Source organism: Nipponia nippon, unplaced genomic scaffold (genome assembly GCF_047370975.1).
Source record: "Nipponia nippon isolate SJK-2023a ecotype South Korea unplaced genomic scaffold, ASM4737097v1 scaffold_5, whole genome shotgun sequence".
Lineage (NCBI taxonomy): Eukaryota > Metazoa > Chordata > Aves > Pelecaniformes > Threskiornithidae > Nipponia > Nipponia nippon.
The window spans coordinates 82,988,814-83,004,649 of NW_028262369.1; the positions used below are offsets into that span (position 1 = coordinate 82,988,814).

At 67.2% G+C, this 15,836-nt stretch overlaps 2 protein-coding genes across 10 annotated transcripts; one reads left to right on the forward strand and one right to left on the reverse strand.

Annotated features, from left to right (window-relative positions):
• The first annotated feature begins 2,904 nt into the window (after positions 1–2,904).
• On the forward strand, positions 2,905–8,168 carry CYP27A1 (cytochrome P450 family 27 subfamily A member 1). The gene is made up of 9 exons (XM_087732916.1): positions 2,905–3,138; positions 5,219–5,409; positions 5,681–5,880; positions 5,964–6,161; positions 6,300–6,460; positions 6,819–6,985; positions 7,302–7,383; positions 7,470–7,670; positions 7,767–8,168. Exons 1-9 carry the CDS (start codon positions 2,905–2,907, stop codon positions 7,899–7,901), a joined length of 1,569 nt encoding a protein of 522 aa, XP_087589042.1. The 3' UTR covers positions 7,902–8,168.
• A 129-nt stretch (positions 8,169–8,297) lies between these two features.
• On the reverse strand, positions 8,298–14,596 carry PRKAG3 (protein kinase AMP-activated non-catalytic subunit gamma 3). 9 transcript variants are annotated; one of them, XM_087732911.1, is made up of 13 exons: positions 14,554–14,596; positions 13,627–13,666; positions 13,096–13,325; positions 12,929–13,010; positions 12,783–12,841; positions 12,464–12,509; positions 12,277–12,331; positions 12,055–12,181; positions 11,777–11,942; positions 11,568–11,605; positions 11,204–11,350; positions 11,025–11,118; positions 8,298–10,017 (listed from the first exon to the last, which is right to left on the reverse strand). In XM_087732911.1, exons 1-13 carry the CDS (start codon positions 14,584–14,586, stop codon positions 9,593–9,595), a joined length of 1,542 nt encoding a protein of 513 aa, XP_087589037.1. In that variant the 5' UTR covers positions 14,587–14,596; the 3' UTR covers positions 8,298–9,592. The 9 variants fall into 9 exon arrangements, 6 of the variants coding, with proteins under 6 accessions (XP_087589037.1, XP_087589036.1, XP_087589039.1 ...); XR_015698943.1 differs by having other exon boundaries at positions 9,710–9,844; positions 10,949–11,118; XM_087732915.1 differs by having other exon boundaries at positions 9,710–9,844.
• Positions 14,597–15,836: the final 1,240 nt, after the last annotated feature.

Sequence of the window (15,836 nt, forward strand, 5' to 3'; positions counted from 1 at the left end):
CAGGACCCTCCGTGTTGGGGGCAGCGCTCCATGAGCCGTGTGTGGTGGATGGGCTGAGGAGCAGAGCAGCGGGGGGTCCCACCGTGCCTGTCTCTGCACCCACAGGTCCCATCTGTGAGGTGAGACCTGATGGTGCGGCTGCGGGGCGAGCGGAGTCGCAGCAGCCCTGCGGCAGAGGGACACACAGGGTGGGACCTGCCACCCCCAGCTCCCCATCCCCATGGATAAAGGCAGCATTCGCTCTCCTGCCTCTGCCCCGCTTGTCACCAAGTGGCCCCGCACTGGGGGACTTCCCGGGAGCTGGCGATGTCCCCGGCTCCCCGCGGCATCCTCCGGCTGCGGATGTGTCATGGCCCAGCCGCTTCCCTTCGGAAGTCCCCGCCGGGAGGCCCCGGGGGGGCCTGACTCACCCGACCCCCCCTTCCCGCACGGCCTCCCCCCCCCCCGCCCTGGCAGCCGGTCCCGCCGGAGCCCCCGGCAAGTCCCCCCGCCGCCGCCCCCGGTCCGAGGGCGGGGAGCACAGCCTAGCGGCGGGAGAGGGAAGGAACAGGGCTGCCGGTGCTCCCCCCGCCCCGGCCGGGCTACGGGGACAGCGGGGACCGGCCCCGGGAACCGCTGCGGGCAGCACTGCGATGGTAAAGCCTGCCCTGCCACAAGGTCAAGGGCGAGGTCCTGCAGCCGGGTCGGGGCAACCCACGGTACCAGTACAGGCTGGGAGGGAGGGAGGGAGGGAGGGAGGGAGAGCAGCCCTGCAGAGGGGGATTTTGGGATACCAGTGGATGAAAAATCAGGTATGAGCTGGCAATGTGCGCTCACAGCCCAGTTAGCTGATCCTATCCTGGGCTGCGTAACAAGAAACGTGGCCAGCAGCTGGAGGGGGGTGTTTGTCCCCTTCTCCTCTGCTCTCATGAGACCCCACCTGGAGTCCTGCGTCCAGCTCTGAGGCCCCCCAGCACCAGAGAGACATGGACCTGTTGGAGTAAGTCCAGAGGAGGGCCACGAAGATGGTCAGAGGGCTGCAGCACCTCTCCTATGAAAACAGGCTGAGAGAGCTGGGGTTCTTCAACCTGGAGAAGGCTCAGGAGACCTTATAGCGGCCTTCTAATATATAAAGGGGTTAATAAGAAAGACGGAGAGAGACTTTTTACCAGGGCCTGTAGTATTTACTGTTTTTGCAAGGGACAACTGTTTTAAACTGGAAGAGGTGATGGGGTCCCACTCCCCAGCAAGGGGAAAGGCGGGCACAGCCGGCTGGGAGCGGCCGAGGCGTCCCCCTGCCACGGGGAGCGAGAGGCGCAGGGTGGCCGGGGGCCAGGCTGGAGAGCCCCGAGCAGGGCCCGGGCCTGGCTCTCCCGCTGCCCCCGGCTCCGAGCCCGGCTGGGGCAGGGCGAGCTGCGGAGCTGGCTGGGAACAGCCATGAGATGGCGGCAGGCGCTCACGCTTGGCTCTCCCAGCCTGGGGTGCCTGACGGGTGTCTGCTGGCACAGGGGTGCCCGGATCCCGCACCGCCAGCCCCCGCACTGCTGGCAGGGAGAATGTCAGGCGCCAGCCTCGAGCCCAGCCTGGGACATCCCTTGTCCCCCGGTGAGGCAGGACTGAGGGGACAACAGCCACTCACGGGGCTCTGAGCTGTCTGTCCAACCTGGGGTCCAACCCTCCCCGTCCAGGACCTTGAACCCACCACCCGATAAGGGTGGTTAATGATCAGTGCTGGGATGACCCAGCCAGGGGCACGGTGCTGGCTGCCCCAGGAGTGACACCCGGGCAGAGCAGTGCCCTGCCCCATGGCCCCAGCACCTGGTGGCAGTGCCAGGCTGGCCAGAGGGGACGTGCCCTGCACCCATGGCCCTGGACACCGCCACAGCAGAGGCCTGCTTGTGGGCTGGACAGCCTGGCCTGCACCAAGTAGGGCAGGAGCTGGTGCTGTGCTCTCCCTGAAGTGAAGACAAACCAAACCTGCCTCCGGCTGGGCTGCCAGCAGCCACACTGGGCACGCTGAGGTCTCCCCATCCGGGCTCCTGCCTGGCAGCACCCAGACGAAGCACTGAGAGAGGCACCAGGACAGCTTGGACCCAGCTCCCTGGGGCATCATCCTGCACTGCAATGGGACAAGGCAGGGACAGGGGTATCACAGGCAGGCGATGGAGACAGGGCAGGATGGCTCAGGCATCCCTAAAGAGCAGGCCCAGCCTGGTGCTGCCGCGGGGTGCACAGGGTCTGGGGTGCTGGTACCCAGTGCCAGAGTGCGATGCTGGTGCTGGCACACGATGCGTGGTGCCTGGTGAGCGGTGCCCAGCGCCCGCTGCCCACGCGTGACGCACGGTGTGCAGTACCTGATGCTGGTACCGGTGCCAGTGCCACATGCTGCGTTGTGCCCAGGGTGCTGTACCCACCGTGCTGCACCAGCGCTGGCTCCCAGCTGCCTGGCGCACACTTCCATCGTGCAGCGCACAGCATGTGGCACCCAGTACCTGGTACGTGGCACCGGGTCCTGCCCATGCCAGTTCCTGGTACCTAGCACCCGGTGCACGGTGTGTGATGCCGGTAAGCGGTGAGCGGTGCCCGGTGTACGGCACTCGGTGTATAGCACATGGTACCCAGGGTGCCAGAACCAGTACCCAGTACGCTGTAGCCGGTACCCGTGGCCTGGTAGCGGGTGTGCGGTAGCTGGCACAAGGTGCCTGCTCCGCACTGCCCGGTCCCCGTACCCAGTGCGCAGCAGCCGGTAGCGTGGCCGGTACCCAGTGCGCAGCACCCGGTGCGCGATGCTCCGTTCCCGGTGCCGGTGCCCGGTTGCCGCCCCCGCACCGCCCCCCGCACCGCCCCCGGTGCCGCCCCCCGCCGCCCCCGGTGCCTCCCCGGTGCCTCCCCGCCCCGCCCCGTCCCGTGCGCTGCCGACGGAGCATGGCGGGCCCGAGCGGCGGGGCCCGGCGGCCGCTGCTGCCGCTGCTCCTGCGCTCCCGCCCGCCGCCGCCGCGCAGCAGCCCGGGGCCGCCGCGCAGGACCGGGGGCTCGGCAGCGGCGGCGGCGGGGCCGGCTCGGCTGAAGGGACCGGAGGAGCTACCGGGGCCGGGGCTGCTCCGGACTTTCGTCTGGCTCTTTCTGCGCGGCTACCTGCTGCACACGCACCGGCTCCAGGTGCGCCGGGGCAGCCCGGCCCGGGGGCTGCGGGGGGGCTGCGGGGTGCGCGGGGGGCCGGGGACCCCGCACCGGGGGTGGGGGTGGGAGGGGTGCGTGGGGTGGAGGGGCTCCCGGGTGGGCTGCAGGGAGGATGCTAGGGGGGGCTGCCAAGGAGGGGAGCGGGTGCGTGCTGGGGGCAGGGTGAGATGGGCTCTGGGGGGCAGAGCAGCCTACAAATGACGGCGGGGAGCTGAGCGGGGGCGGCGGGGCTGGGGAGGGGAGGGGCTGGGCGGCGGGGAGCACCCCTGCACCGTGGGGTGATGCTGGGGCGAGCAGCACGGAGAGGGGCCAGCACAGAGATGGGTGGCCCCGGGAGGGTCCTGCCAGCCCAGGGCTGCTCCAGCAGCATCGAGCCCAGGGCAAAGGTTCGGGGGCAGCTCACGAGGTCCTGGCATCTGCGGGCAGCCCGAGCTGGAGGGGCCGCAGTTTGGGGGGCAGGCAGCCAGGCAGGTGTTTGGGCAGATGGTACCCAGGCAGGCAGGGGAGGGATAGGCAGGATGTTTGTTTTCTTCTGTCAACACTTCCTCATACATCGGATGAAGCAAGCGATGGGCTTGGCTCGCCGCAAGCCAGGCGGCATCTTCCATGCCCTGGTGCTCTGACCGGCCGGGAGGAGCATGCAGGATCAGGCCTCCCCGGCACCGCAGAGCACCGGGCACTGCTGTTTGGAGAAGGGGCTGTCACAGGGCAGCGAGGTCTCGGGGAGTGGGCACAGGAGCTCCCTGCTTGCTCCCTCCTGCCCTTGGGGCTCCGAGCACAGCCCGGCTTTGCAGATAGATGCCCACGCGCTCCGGAGGTGCCTTTCCCCAGATCCCGGCAGCTCCGGCTTCTCTTGACCCCAGTCTCCCAGGCCTGCACCGTGCTGGGGCCTGGCTGCCAGCAGACACTGGTGGGTAGGCTTCGGCCCAGGTCACGGCTACCCACGGCCCCACGCAGCATGTTTGCCCAGCGAGCTGCCTGCAGCACCGGGGTGGCCGTCCCTCCCCCTCCTCCTGCCACCACACGCGAGGAACGTCTCCCCGTGGTGACGAATCCAGCTGAATCCGGGCGCAGGCTGCGATGCAGTCAGTCACCAAGGGAGATTGTACCACGTGCATCCCCGCAGCCGCGGGGAATGGGGACCAGGGCTTCTCTACTAGGTTCCCCGCAGCCCCCCGGCCTTGGCCCCGCTCTGCAGGGGGTCTGGCAGTGCTTGGGTGGGATGGAAAGCACCCCTTGGACATGGCCCTGTGCAGATCCACTTGCAAAGGGGTGCCCGGCTGCCCCCGAGGGATGCGCATGGGAGTCACAGTGCTCCCCAGCGGGGAGGCAGGCATGGCACCCTTGGGTGCGGCTGAGGAGAGGGGAGCTGAGACTGGCAGAGCCCAGAGCAGGGCTGATGCTGGTGGATGTCCCCCAGCTGGCTTGTGAGGCCGTGGCCCCAGGGCCGTGCCCCGGGGGCGGCAGCCTGCCCTGGGAGCAGCCCAATCCTGCCCCAGCCTGGCGCTGCCCTCCCAACGCTGATCATTAACCACCCTTATCGGGTGGTGGGTTCAATGACCCACGTGGGGCCTGTTGTCCCCAGGTTGGGCAGAGCATGGCTGGGGCCCTGCTGGAAGCATTCGTGGGGCTTGGACCTTCCAACAGCCGCTGCAGTGGCCCTGCATCTCAGCAGAGCCCTCTGCTTGGCAGTTTTCCCTGTCCCTGCTGTCCCCACTGTCCCTTCTTGGTCTGGCCTCCCCAAAAGACCCACCAGGCCCTCCGTGCATCTCTGGGGTGGGTGAGGGATGTGTCAGCCCGTGCTGGGAGTTGGTGCCTGGTGTGCCTAGGGCTGGCACAGGCCATGTGCCTGGAGACACCAGCCCAAGCCATCTGCAGAGCGTTTCAAGGATGGTTCCAGCTTTGAGGGGTCAGAGACGGGTGCTTGGGCCCAGCTGGTGCTGAGGGCCCCCTGGGATGGGTGCAGAGCATGCTGGACACATGCAGGGCAGGGAGGGACTGATCCAGCCCCAGTGCTACCCCTGTCCCGTTCACCCTGCTGTGCTCTGGTGCATCGCAGGTGATGTCCCGGCGCATTTACGGTCCCATCTGGAAGTCGACCTTTGGGCATTATGAGAACATCAACATTGGGAGCCCGGTGGTGCTGGAGCAGCTGCTACGGCAGGAGGGCAAGTACCCCATGCGGAGCGACATGGCCCTGTGGAAGGAGCACCGGGACACCCGGCGCCTGCCCTACGGACCCTTCACCGAGTGAGTCCTGCCCTGGCTGCACTCTGCAGGGTGGCAAGTGGCTCCTGTCCCTTCCTCGGGTGTAGGGTCTGGGTGGCAGCTCGCATTGCTCCCTCTCCTGCAAGCAGCGTGTCCCCCCCCAGGCAGAAGGGCATGGCCATGAGGGGAGGAAAGACCCCTGGGGTGGTTCCAGCCTGGCATTGGGAAGATGTTCCCGGGGATTGGGAAGTTGCTGCCAGCCACTGCCCCTTGCCCAGCCGTGCCCCCGGCGCTGAGTCCCATCCCCATGCAGGGAAGGGGAGCGCTGGTACCGCCTGCGCCAGGTCCTCAACAAGCGGCTGCTGAAGCCCTCGGAGGCGGTACTGTATGCGGACGCCATCGGCGAGGTGGTGTCGGACCTGATGGTGCGGCTGCGGGATGAGCGGAGCCGCAGCCCCTCGGGCGTGCTGGTGGGGGACGTGGCCAACCTGCTCTATCGCTTCGCCCTGGAAGGTAGGGGGGTCCTCCCCCTCGCCCCTGCCCTGCCCCACTCTTCCCATCCCCACGGGGGTCTGGATGCGGCCTGTCCCCCGCAGGGATCTCCTATATCCTCTTTGAGACCCGCATCGGGTGCCTGAAGCAGCAGGTCCCCGCCGAGACCCAGCGCTTTATCGACTCCATCAACCTCATGTTCAAGAACTCCATCTTCGCCACCGTCCTGCCCCGATGGAGCCGCAAGGTGCTACCCTTCTGGGACCGCTACCTGGACAGCTGGGACACCATCTTCGCCTTCGGTGAGCGGTGACGATGGGGGCCCGGCGTGGTGCGATCGGACCCCCTAAGGACCCTCACATGTGGAGCAGTCCCCATCCATGTGTCCTTTTGGCTGGTCTCGCTCCGTCAGCGCTGGGTCCTGCTCTCTGTCCCTGCAGGCAAGACCCTCATTGACCGAAAGATGGAGGAGCTGGAGGGGCAGGTGGAGCGGGGCAAGGAGGTGTCCGGCTACCTGAGCTACCTGCTGGCCAGCGGCAGGCTCAGCCTGGACGAGGTCTATGGCAGCGTGGCCGAGCTGCTGCTGGCCGGCGTGGACACGGTGAGAGCTGGGCAGCCGCCGCCAGGGGATCCCTGCTGGGCTCTGTGCTGGGGAAGCCACGGGGTCATGCTCAGGCATGTTCCCCAGCCCCTGTGAGCTCTGGGCTGGTGGGCTGGGGGCAGCTGATACCCCTTAGGGGCAAACCCTCAGGAATCAGTCAGTACAGGCCCTGTCCTCCACTCTGCCCCCTGCCCTGCTCCCTGCCTCATCTTCCCCTGTGCTTGCTGCTCCTCATCCCCTGTTTCCCTGTGCACCAGAGCAGGGGCTGTCTGATGCTGTACTGGTGTCACGCTTGGCACAAGGCTGCTTGGGTACCAACCCCATCTCCCTCACTCCCCTCCATGCTCTCCTTCCCCAGACTTCCAACACGCTGTCCTGGGCCCTTTACCACCTCTCCCGGGACGCAGGCATCCAGGAGACCCTGTACCAGGAGCTGAAAGCTGTTGTGCCCGCTGACCGGTTTCCCGGTGCTGAGGATATCCCCAAGATGCCGATGCTTCGGGCTGTTATCAAGGAGACGCTGAGGTACAGCCCAGCCTTGCCCCTGCCCCAGGGTCCCTGTCAACAGCCCCTTCCCCAGGCCAGGGGCAGCCCCTTCTCCCCCCACATCAGGGATGCACCAGCCGGGGTGGCTGGTGACGGGGGACATGGAGGCACGGGCCAGGCAGGGTGCAGGGCTGGATTTCAGTCCCTCAGGGCCGCATCCATCCACCTCCTCCCTGGGGAGGGGGACGGAGCTGCTGAGCAGCAGGAGATGCTCCCCCTTGTCCTGCCTGTGGCTCTCTCCCACGGGGGTCCTCAGATGGGTCCTGCTCCCCTATAAACTCTCCCCGTATCCCAGGGTCTACCCCGTGGTGCCCACCAACGCCAGGGTCTTCTATGAGAAGGACATTGTCATCGGAGACTACCTCTTCCCCAAGAACGTGAGTGGGGGCTGTGCCACGGGGACCCCTGCTGCGCTCAGTGGGGCCAGGTGGGGGTCATTAAGCCCCCCCTTCTTGCCCCGCAGACCCTCTTCGTCCTGGCGCACTACGCAATGTCCCACGATGAGACCTACTTCCCTGAGCCCGAGCGGTTCCTGCCCCAGCGCTGGCTCCGGGGCCACGGCTCCCCCCACCACCCCTTCAGCTCCATCCCCTTTGGCTACGGGGTCCGCGCCTGTGTTGGCCGCCGCATCGCCGAGCTGGAGATGCACCTGGCCCTCGCCAGGGTGAGTAGGGACCCCCCACCCCGGGCAACTCACTGTGAGCTGGGATGGGGGCCCCAGGGAGTCCCCTAGGCACTGCCACCCCCCCTCTCCCCACAGATCATCCAGGCATTCGAGGTGCGGCCGGACCCCCGCGGCGTGGAGGTGACATCTGTGTCCCGCATCGTCCTGGTGGCCGACAAGCCCATCAACCTGGAGTTCATCGCTCGCCCGGGGGCCCCGGGGGCCCCCTGACTGCGTGCCAACACCCCCCCCCCTCCACTGGGTGCCAAGCAGGGACCCCCGCTGCCCCACGAGGAGGGGCAGGAAGGCAAACCCACCCCAGCACCCACCCCCTGCCCGACTTGGGCTGGGGGGCTCCCAGCCCCACTGTGGGGAAGGTAGGGGGGGATGAGAGATGCCTCCAAATCGCCCCTGGGGCACTCATGTCCCCCTACCGCAAATGAGCAGGAGGCTTGGGGAACTGCTGTGCCTTTCACATGCCACGAGGGGTTGTGTCCCCCCATCCCGTGTCCAGCTGGGCTGCGTCGGGGACCTGGGAGCTCTGCCGGGGTTGGGGGGGGGATGCGGGGAGGGGGCTTGCAGCCGTTCGATGTCTCCTTCGTCCCGTCCTTGTGTAGCTGCGCGTGGATCTGTGCCTGGAGCCAGGACATCTGGGTCCTCTCTGAACAGCTGACCTTGGCCTCAGCCGCTTCTCCGTGCCTCAGTTTCCCCCCTGCCTCCCTGGGAAGGGTCGAGCTGCTGGTGGGGCTTTGGGGTTTGCACCTGGTCCCGAGGGATGGAGCCAGCCCTGGCCCGGGGCAGGCAGAGCAATAACACAGTATGTCCCCCCGAGGGGGAGGGGACCTGTCACCACCCGGCGCTCGAACCGTGTCCCCTGGCAGAGCCAGCCAGCACATGGTGGGTGTGGAGCAGCCGGGACCTTTCGCTATCAGTGGTTATTTCACCGAGATGCTGATATGAAGGCACGGAAACAGGGGCAGGACTTGCTCTGAGCAAAGCAGCCAGGAGAGGATCGGTTCAGCTCCGCCAGTCCCCAAGAGGGGACATGGGGCTGACACCCAGGGCCATCGCAGGGGCTCAGAGCTGGCACCAGCCATAGGCAGGGCATATGTTGCCGCTTGCCTGGGCTCCTGGAGGGCTGGGGTACAGGGCACCCCCATGGTGAACCCTCCTCACCTTCCTGCTGCTGGGGAGCCCAGCTGGACTGGGGGGGTGCAGCAGGCAGAAACCTTGCTGGCACCAAGGCTGCCATCCCCAGGGTGGCCCCGAGGGGACCCGTAAACCGCTGCCACGGTGGAGCCATCAAGGGTACATGACCTGCGGTGAGCCAATGTCCCCGTCCCCCTGGCTCTACCCACACGGGCAGAGGTGCCACCCTCTGCCCACACCACCCTCACTGCAGCGGGTCCCTGTGAGCATCCCAGGCTGGGTGCCCCAGCCCTGCCGAGCAGCTGGCAGCCCTTCCCCAGCCTGGCTCCTCTCTGGAGGAGCCATGCCCGGCTGCACCCCAGAAAGGCGAGGCGGCAGTGCCTGGAGCAGGCTGCTTTATTACAACAAGGCTGAACAGACCAGCAAATAAATAAATACCCCCTGCCCACCCCAAAATGTGCACAGAGTCCCCGTGCAAGTGCCTGTCCTGGCACCAGCTCCGGCACAGGCTGCGCCTCTGCCAAGGAGCTCCAGCCCCGTGTGACCCTACAATAAACAAGCCTGTGTGTGCAGCTGAGCCTACGATACCAGGCAGTCGGTGCAGCCGGCGGGACCGTGCTCACCCAGAGGGGAGCCGTGGCCTAAGCGCTCAAATCCAGCAGCAGGATGGGAGCAGGGTGGCCGAGGCCCCCAGGGCTGTGCAGGGCCATGCGGGTCCCCATGCCCAGCTGTGGGCATGGCACGGCTCCTCGCGGCATGGTGCCCATTGAGCATTATCGCGTGCTTGCTGGCGGGAGGCACCCCTGGGCCCCCTTTTCCCCACTCCCTGCCTCCCCAAGGCTGGCAGAATCTGGCCCCAGACTCAAGACGAGCCCCAGGACCAGGGTGGGCAAGCAGGACCTCCCCGTGGAGAGCCTCCAGGCCTGAGCCTCCTTCCATGGCCCCAGGGCCACACAAGAGACCCCCCAAGTCGCACGAGTTGACAACATTTCCCTGGTGTCTTCAGAGTGAGGATCGGTCGATGCCTGTGGGGTGAAAGAGCATGTGAGCCCATAACCCCCCGGAGGGCACCGGTGCTGGGCTGGGCACCCTGCGGCACGGCACTCCAACTTGCCCTGGTAGCCACGGGGACAGCAGGATCTTGCCTCCTCCCTGGCTTGGATGCAAGCCCCAGCAGCTCCTGGCACAGCCACCCGCCCTGGGCACCAGGGATGGGGAAATGGAGGGGTCCCATGTCTGGTGTGGTTAACACACACCACTCCCGGTCCCCTTCTGTGCAGAGCAACTGGGCACTGCTGGGGGAACTGGTGGGCATGGGGCTGTCCCAAGCCCATTCCCCAGCACCACCCCAAGAAACCATCATTACCTTTGGGAAGCAGCTGGGCACCAGGGGCCAGCTCCCCCTCCCCAGTTCACCCCTAACGGGTGCCACAGTGGGTGCCAGCGCTGTGCCCACCCATCGCCAGCGAGGACTCACCAGGCAGTGGGCGAGCGGAGCCAGGTGCAGGCGGCCAGGCAGTGCGGTCCCAGCGCAGCCTGGGAGTGAGCCCCATCCCTGGAGCAAGCAGTTTCGGGGCTCTGCCAGCCATGGCCCGTGGGTCGGCCACGCTGTGCCCATGGCTAGTGGTGGGCAGCATGTCCGGGGTGCGCGAGCAGGGGTCTGTCCCCTCTGTGTCCCCCAGGAATGGCACTGGAGGGGCTCAGGTCTCAGGGGGGCCTTTGAGGCAAGGTCAAAAAAGGACTTTTGTCTTGGGGTGCATCACACCCCAAAACCCTCGTCCAGCCCAAAGCCCAGGGACCTGCAAAACCTGCATCCCACATGCTGCCTGGATGGGCATCTGGGGGTGTCTCCATGGCAGGTGCCCCCATCCTTCCTCGCACACACCAGGGATCAGGATCCCAGAAGGGATCCCCTGTGATCCTTGTGTCCCTGGGAACAAGCAGCATCTGGGTCCTGCCGTCCTGACCTGGGCACCCAGCGCTGCCGGACCCCAGCCCCAGCCTCCTCGGTCCCCCAGGGCTGGCTTGGCTGGGGTGGAGGCGGGTGGCCCGAGCAGGGAGGTGACAAGGTGTGGGTGACCCAGCAGCAGGGAGGGGACAGGCGCGCAGTGGCGGGGGACGGCGCCTACCTGAAGTGGAGAGAAATGGAGGGTGCAAGTGGAGAAAGACGGAGCGTCGTGGGCTAAGAGTTAAGAGCATCGATACCTGCGGGAGTGAGCACAAGGGCCTGGAGGATGTCGGAGAGGGAGACGATGCCCCGCGGGTACTGGTTCTCATCCACCAGAACCAGGCGATGGACCTGTGGGCGCAGGCAGAGCATAACAGGCAGGTCGGGCAGTGGGCAGGGGAGGTTGGTGCTGGTGCGAGGCACCCCAGCCACTCACCTGCTCCTTGGCGATGCGGTCGATGATGTCCTCCATGGTTTCGTGGGGGTAGCAGGTGAGGACCCCCTCCAGGCAGGTGGTGCGCTGCCGCAGCGCCTCCCGCACGCTGATGTCCAGGTTGTTGTAGGTCTTCTGGGCTGCCAGGTGCTGCAGGAGAGGTGGCCCCACTCAGCACCCAAACATGTCCTCACAGCCCGTTGCGCTGGCAGCGAGGGGGACACCGAGCCCCGATGACACACAGGGCAGATCTGCACTGGCATACGCATCGGTGTGCATGGGTGGGTTTGCACGGATATAGGCATGTGTGAGCAGTGTGTGAGGGGCCACACTCGTGCCCAGGCGTGCAAACACGCAGGGTACTCACAATGACGTCAAACCGGGAGTAGAGGCCGACCACTTGCCCTGCAAGGAGAGACAGCGCAGGGGCTGGGGAGGGGGCCCTGAGGACCACCTGCCATGCTCTGCCTGCACGCCAGGACCCAGGCTGGTGGGAAGGGGGGTTTTGGGGTGAGGATGGGGCTGGAGCCACTGGCAGAGGGAGATGGGGGAGTCGCTGGTCCCCTCCCCAGGTACCAGCATCGTTGATGACGGGCAAGGCGGAGACACGGCGGTCCACGAAGATCTCCAGAGCGGCATAGACAGGGGCGGTCTCAGGCACGACGGCCACGTCGCGGAAGGTGCCAACACACAACTCCTGCACTGTTTTCTTCAGAAAGCGCGGCTTGGGGATGGTGGAGCCCTGCAGTGGGGCAGGGCAGGGCAGGGCTGGGCTGGTACCTACATGCACCCCAACACCCTTGCTTGTGCCCCTACACACCCACCGTGTGCATGCACACAGCCCCAGCACTCACAAAGATGTGGAGGAACTTGAGGATGCGCTTGTGCGTCAGGATGTGCAGGACGTTGCCCGAGACGGGCTCGATGACGGGCAGGCGGTGGATCTTGTGCTTGATCAGGGAGTAGACGGCGTCGAAGAGGCTGCGGGTGACGGGGACACCGTGGGGGGAGGATAGGGCTGCATCCCAGGCACACCCCCCGTGGGGTGTGCTCTCCCCCAGCGGGCAGGCGCTCACCTATTGCTCGGGGAGATGTAGACCAGTGGTTTGAAGGAGCCCTGCAGGTACACCTCTGCCAAGGGAGAGAGGTGGGAGAGGGGGTCCCCCAGCCCCCTCACGTGCAGCCCTGCACCCCTGGAGCCCACCTCCATGCCCTACGCAACATCCCCAGCCCAGCCACCCCCATCACCCCCTAATTTTTTACCTCGCCAGGTCTCAATCTTGTGCTCCTCCACCTCGTAGATCTGAACCTGAAGGCAGGGAGATGCCCTGGTCATGGTGGCCTCACAGGGGACCGAGGGGGCTCTGGGGCACTGCCCCCTTCTCTGGGCATCCCACCCCATCACCCTGAGCACGGGGATCACATCTTGGGTGCCGGGCAGAGGGGCACCAAGTGGACACTGGGCTGGCCCAGAGCATCCCAGTCATGGTGTAGTGATGAAGAGAGGACCAGGGGAGGTGCGGACGGCCCCTCCCTGCCCCATTGCCTACCCCGACCCCTGTGCCCTTCCCGCCGCACTCACCAGGGGCGAGCGGTAGTAACGGTGGAGGATGTTGATGAAGTCGGTGATGGTGAGCATCCCTGCGGAGACACGTGGGGCTGGCAGCGCTGCCCACGCCCCTCGCTGCCAGGCAGGGGAAGGGGCCGGGCAGCGCTGCCGGCACTCACCCACAAAGCTCTGTGTCTTGCTGTCCCAGAGCGGGGCGGCACGCACCCCGTTGGCCACCAGTGCCACGAAGGCTTTCTTGATCTGCCGGTGGAGTGGGGAGGGGGTCAGGGGGTCCCTGAGCCTGCTCCCCTCCCTGCATGTCCCCGCTGATCGCCCACTTTGTCACCTCCAGGGAGATGTCGAAGACTACGAGCTTGCAGCTGGTGGGGACGGCGTCGTAGCAGCAGTGGCTCCTCATGAAGTGCATGTAGACCTCGGCGTCAGGGCTCTGAAACTCAGTCTCCGGGCCCAGCCCCAGTATCTCATTGCCCAGCGTGAAGGTGACGGGTCTCCGCCTGTCCTCTTCCTCCTCCTCTTCCTCCCCCTCCTCCCTGGGGCACGGGGCCCCCAGGAACCCTGCAGGCAAACCCACCCCAGCCCTGGCCGGTGAGCTGAGCTGCCAGGTCTCAGCACCCTCCTGCCTGGGGGGAGTGGGGGGATGCTGCAGGAGGGGGTGCTCCCCACAGACCCCCCCCGGTTCCCCCCTCCACAGGGGCAGCACACAGCGCTGCAGCTTTCCAGCCTGGGGGCACCGGGAGCTGCTGGGAAGGAGCTGAGGAGTCAGGCGAGGAGGGGTATGGGCAGAGGACCAATGCGCTCATTGCATGAGTGAGCCAGCCACCCCCTCCTACACACCTAGGCGCTGCCTGCTACCCACCTTCCTCCTCGGGGCCGGCAGCGGCATCCAGCAACGCCACCTGAGGGGGCACACAGCGAGAATGGGGGTCAGCAGGAGCCAGCCCGGCCTCTCCCCCACCCATGGGTGCTGCCTGCACCCACCTGGCTGCCCCGGCCCCCCCCAAGCCGGGCAGAGGGGACCGTCCTTTCGGGGTGGGGATGCGAGCCCACCCAGGACCCCCAGAGCCTGCTGCCCCCGTGGTGGCTCCAGCCCAGGACTCTCAGTTTGTGCCCTGACTCTGGGGAGGGCAGTGGGGTCCCCGGGTCAGGGCAGGGGATGGCAGCACCCCCTGGCTCCTCTTTCCGCTGTCGGAGCTGAGCGCGTCCCGCAGCTGCTCGGTGCCCGTCCTCTCCCTTCTCCTACCCCAAGGTGTAAATCCCGGTCCTGCTTCCTCCCGTGCCGGGAGCCCCGCCAGCCCCACCTGCCCCCCAGGGACCAGGTCTGCCCGGGGAGGCCCTACAATAACAAGGGGGGCAACCCCAGGCGGGAGGGAGACGAGCACAGCCGGCCGGCTGACCCGGTGCCCCCTGGTCCCCAGGAGACCCTACCACAACAAAGCAGCACGCGCGGCAGGAGGAGCAACCCCGGACCACAAACCTGCTGGCAGAGCCAATGTTTTTCAGCCACCCTACAATAACAAAGGCACAGGGACTGCTCCCTAAAGAGCCCAGAGCCGACCCCAGGAAGGAGGCGACCCTGTGCCAATGTCCCCCAACCCTCCCCAGGGGGCTGGGGACAGCCAGGGCGGGCAGGCAGGCCAGGCTGTGCCCCGTGTCCTTGTCCCCATGGCTGCCTGGCCATGGGAAGGGGGTCACCAGCCCCCCACGCCCCCCACCCCACCCCGGGGCTGGCTTGGCCCCAGGAGGGGGGCTGTCGGGCCGGGCCCCCCACCCAGCCCAGAGGTACCTGGGGCTCAGCGGGGCCCGGGAGTCGCTCCATGCTGACTGCGGGGCAGCGCTGCTATTCTGGGCCCGTGGCTGGCGGGGGCCTGGCAGATAGGGTGTCAGTGAGCAATGCCAGCCATGCCCCCACCGCCACCGCGGGGGGGGGACACACCGCCGCCACCACCGCGCAGCGCCCGCAGACACCGGGCCACCCCCCGACCCCGCAGCTGGAGGGGGTGGCCGTGGGCCCGGGGAACAGCCCTGGGGGTGTGAGGGAGGGGGTGATGGAGAGATGGCTGGGGGCAGAAAGCCTGTCCCCCAACCCTGCGGACCCCCGTTCTCCAGGATCGGTGCTCAGCACCTACCAGGTTGCAGCCTGCCCGCCTGGGTGCTGCCCGTCCTGCAGCAGGAGCAGGTGGGGGGCACAGCATCCCCCCCTGCCCCGGGGATGCTGGAGGAGCACTGGATCCGTCCCCAGGCTGGGCAGCAGCCAGAGCAGCTGGGGACCCTTTTCCCACTGTGCTGCCATGGCCCTGCCTGCCCCTGCCCAGGGTCGTGCTGCAGTTCAGCCATCCCCGGCCACCCCGGCTCTCACAGCGGGGGCACCCCGCGCCTGCCGGGGAACCTCCTGCCTCTCCCACAGGGCCACCCGCTCCTGCCCACCCTCTGCTCGCTCCCGGCTCCATTGCTATTTCAGGAAGGTTCATATAACCCCTTGGCGGGCTGCCGTGCCAGCCCAGGAGCAGCCGTGGGCGAGCGGACTATGAGCTGCCGGGCCAAGGGGACAAAGTGGCTCCGGCTGACTGCCGGTGGACAGCTGGACCCTGGCCCGTGGTGGGGTGCAAGGAGCAAAGCCCCTGTCCCCTGGTGCTACCCCAAGGCAGGGAGGAAGAGGAGGGATGAGGCAGGGAGCTCAGTGCTGGGGACAGGCCAGCGGGGCTAGGGTGACAGGAGGACAGCATGGCTGCTTGGGTCCCCGGTGGCCCTTGCCCCGTAGCGGTGCAGGGGGTGGGATGGGGTCGGGCCCTTACAGCTGCGCTGAGCTGGGCAGCCTGGCTCCGGCCTGGGCACCGCCGGGTGCTGGCAGCAGGCATCTCCGCTTTCGGTGGCTATTTTCAGGTGCTGGAGAGAAGCCGAAGAGCGATGAGATTGTCACCAAGGAGACCAGAGAAACAGGGCCCGGCGCCGGGCAGCGGGGAGGGAAGGGCTTTCTGCAAGCCTCGGGGGACATAGCCCAAAGCGGCTCAGGGGACACAAGCCGTCCCTCCCCTGCTGCAGCGCTGGGCTGCTCTGTCCCCCTTGGTT

Coding starts and splice junctions, on each gene's coding strand:
- CYP27A1 (XM_087732916.1), top strand. CDS start 2,905: ATGGCGGGCCCGAGCGGCGGGGCCCGGCGGCCGCTGCTGCCGCTGCTC. Junction 6,162..6,299: donor GGACACCATCTTCGCCTTCG/GTGAGCGGTGAC, acceptor CTGTCCCTGCAG/GCAAGACCCTCATTGACCGA. Junction 7,671..7,766: donor TGCACCTGGCCCTCGCCAGG/GTGAGTAGGGAC, acceptor CTCTCCCCACAG/ATCATCCAGGCATTCGAGGT.
- PRKAG3 (XM_087732910.1), bottom strand. CDS start 14,586: ATGGAGCGACTCCCGGGCCCCGCTGAGCCCCAG. Junction 13,011..13,095: donor TCTTCGACATCTCCCTGGAG/GTGACAAAGTGG, acceptor CTCCACCGGCAG/ATCAAGAAAGCCTTCGTGGC. Junction 11,943..12,054: donor TCAAGTTCCTCCACATCTTT/GTGAGTGCTGGG, acceptor GCCCCACTGCAG/GGCTCCACCATCCCCAAGCC.